The 1707-nt window shown below is 44.5% G+C and overlaps 1 protein-coding gene across 1 annotated transcript in view; it reads left to right on the forward strand.

Moving 5' to 3' along the window:
* Nucleotides 1-352: 352 nt before the first annotated feature.
* LOC102192254 (putative uncharacterized protein DDB_G0290521) overlaps nt 353-1707 on the forward strand; it is a 17846-nt gene continuing 16491 nt past the window's right edge. Inside the window, exon 1 of the mRNA XM_005723307.1 lies at nt 353-649. Coding sequence (XP_005723364.1) covers nt 586-649 — 64 coding nt within the window. The 5' untranslated portion in view covers nt 353-585. The remainder of the gene's footprint in view (nt 650-1707) is intronic.

Here is a 1707-nt window from a genome sequence, read left to right on the forward strand (position 1 = left end):
CCACAGCTATGACCTCAGCAAATAAGAGATAGATCCTTTCGAGGTCTTGCTGGACCCTTTATCAAAATTTGGGAAATACTTAATGAATGACACGATTATACTCATTAGTGGCACTTTCGAGTTTAAATAGTGCATGGCGGCTGCTATCATGAATGACACAAGTCCTAATCGGCACTAATCGCGCTTGATAACGAAGAGCATGCACCCGAAATGCTCGCAATACTTAACAGAGAGATACAGACAAAAAGCCCACTAATTAGCGCGGAAAGTCATGTGAATGCCAGCACAGCAACGTACCTAGCAGTCAGTCCGCCTCCCTTCATTTGAGAGAAGAGACCGCCTACCAATAAAAACCGAACCTTCTCTCCCAATCCAGACAAAGGGGACGACGGATCCGCGGCGGCGCGCACTGAGCCTGAGCATCTCAGCACCTTGGATTGATCCGACGCGCAAGAACGCACCGGCACACACGCGAGCACGCCCTCCAGATCTACCTGAAACCTCCACGCCAGTTAATTGTCATTGTTGAAGGGCGAGAAAAGGGAGATTGAACCCCGATTTTATTCGCAGCCTCGCCGTGTTCCCATGATGTCATACCTGTGGATTCTGCTATTAGGAAGCCTGCTGGCTACGCACGCCAAGGCACAAGGTAATAATTTGTTTCCAGTTAATTCAGCGCATTCTTCAGCAGAGCATTTCATGTGTTAGTGTGCATGGTGGCTTCTATCTATCTTTTTATCTGTGCATCTATCTGTCTATCTATTTATCCATCTATGTCTGTCTCTCCCCCCGTCTGTCTGTCTGTATGTCTGACTAACTGACTGTGCTGGTCATTATCTCACTGCCTCCATTTCTCCCCCCCACCTTTACTCCCCTCTGGCTCTCACCTGTCTTTCTCCTTTTCTGTCTTTTTCTCTCCTCTTGCCTTTGCTTGTGTGAGCACAATTACCACTGTGCCTTTTGCCCGAATCCCTGTCATGTTTCAATTCAATTAACCTTTAGCTGATTAAAAAAAAATCTATGTTATTATTGTTATTATCAGTTCTGGCTAAGCGAATGAAAAGCCCTCCATCTTTATTACTATATTGGGGTTCCAGCTTTGTTTCCCAGACATCATCATTAAAAAAAGGTGTGTCTTGTCATGTGGCCATTTCTTTTTGGACTGGAGTTTAGGTCCATAGGGGTGTGGTGGTTCCATTGTTGTTACATAAATAATTATAATTGATTCCCGTTTCCCTGTTTCTGTTTCAATGTGTTATTGAGCCACATCTATTCTTTTCCTCTCTGCATCTCTCGTTCTTCGTGTTTTCTCTCTCCTCTTCCTTTCCCTTCTCCTTCAGCTGGCCCATGGGCCTCTGCCCTTCCCTGCGGCACATGCAATGATTCCAGATTGTTTAAATGTGCAGTAAAACTCGCAGGAATAGAAAGAAGCATTGAGAAAAACACATAAAGTGAGGAAAAACTAAAGAGAAAAGTGGACAGCTGTTGGCAAAAGATAAAGGAACAATGTAGCTGATTGAGAGGGAAAACAAGGATACACAAGCATGGAAAAAGTGAGACAAATTCGTTTTATTATCCCTATGCAAAAAAATTCAGTTGGACGTTGGTGCGCATGGATGCAATCTGGCAAAATCTCACTCTACCGGTTATCACCAGATAAACCATCAGAGAGGAACCACCTTCACACACACGCACACTCTCTCTCTC

Source organism: Pundamilia nyererei, unplaced genomic scaffold (genome assembly GCF_000239375.1).
Source record: "Pundamilia nyererei isolate P.nyererei 1_Seehausen unplaced genomic scaffold, PunNye1.0 scaffold00009, whole genome shotgun sequence".
Lineage (NCBI taxonomy): Eukaryota > Metazoa > Chordata > Actinopteri > Cichliformes > Cichlidae > Pundamilia > Pundamilia nyererei.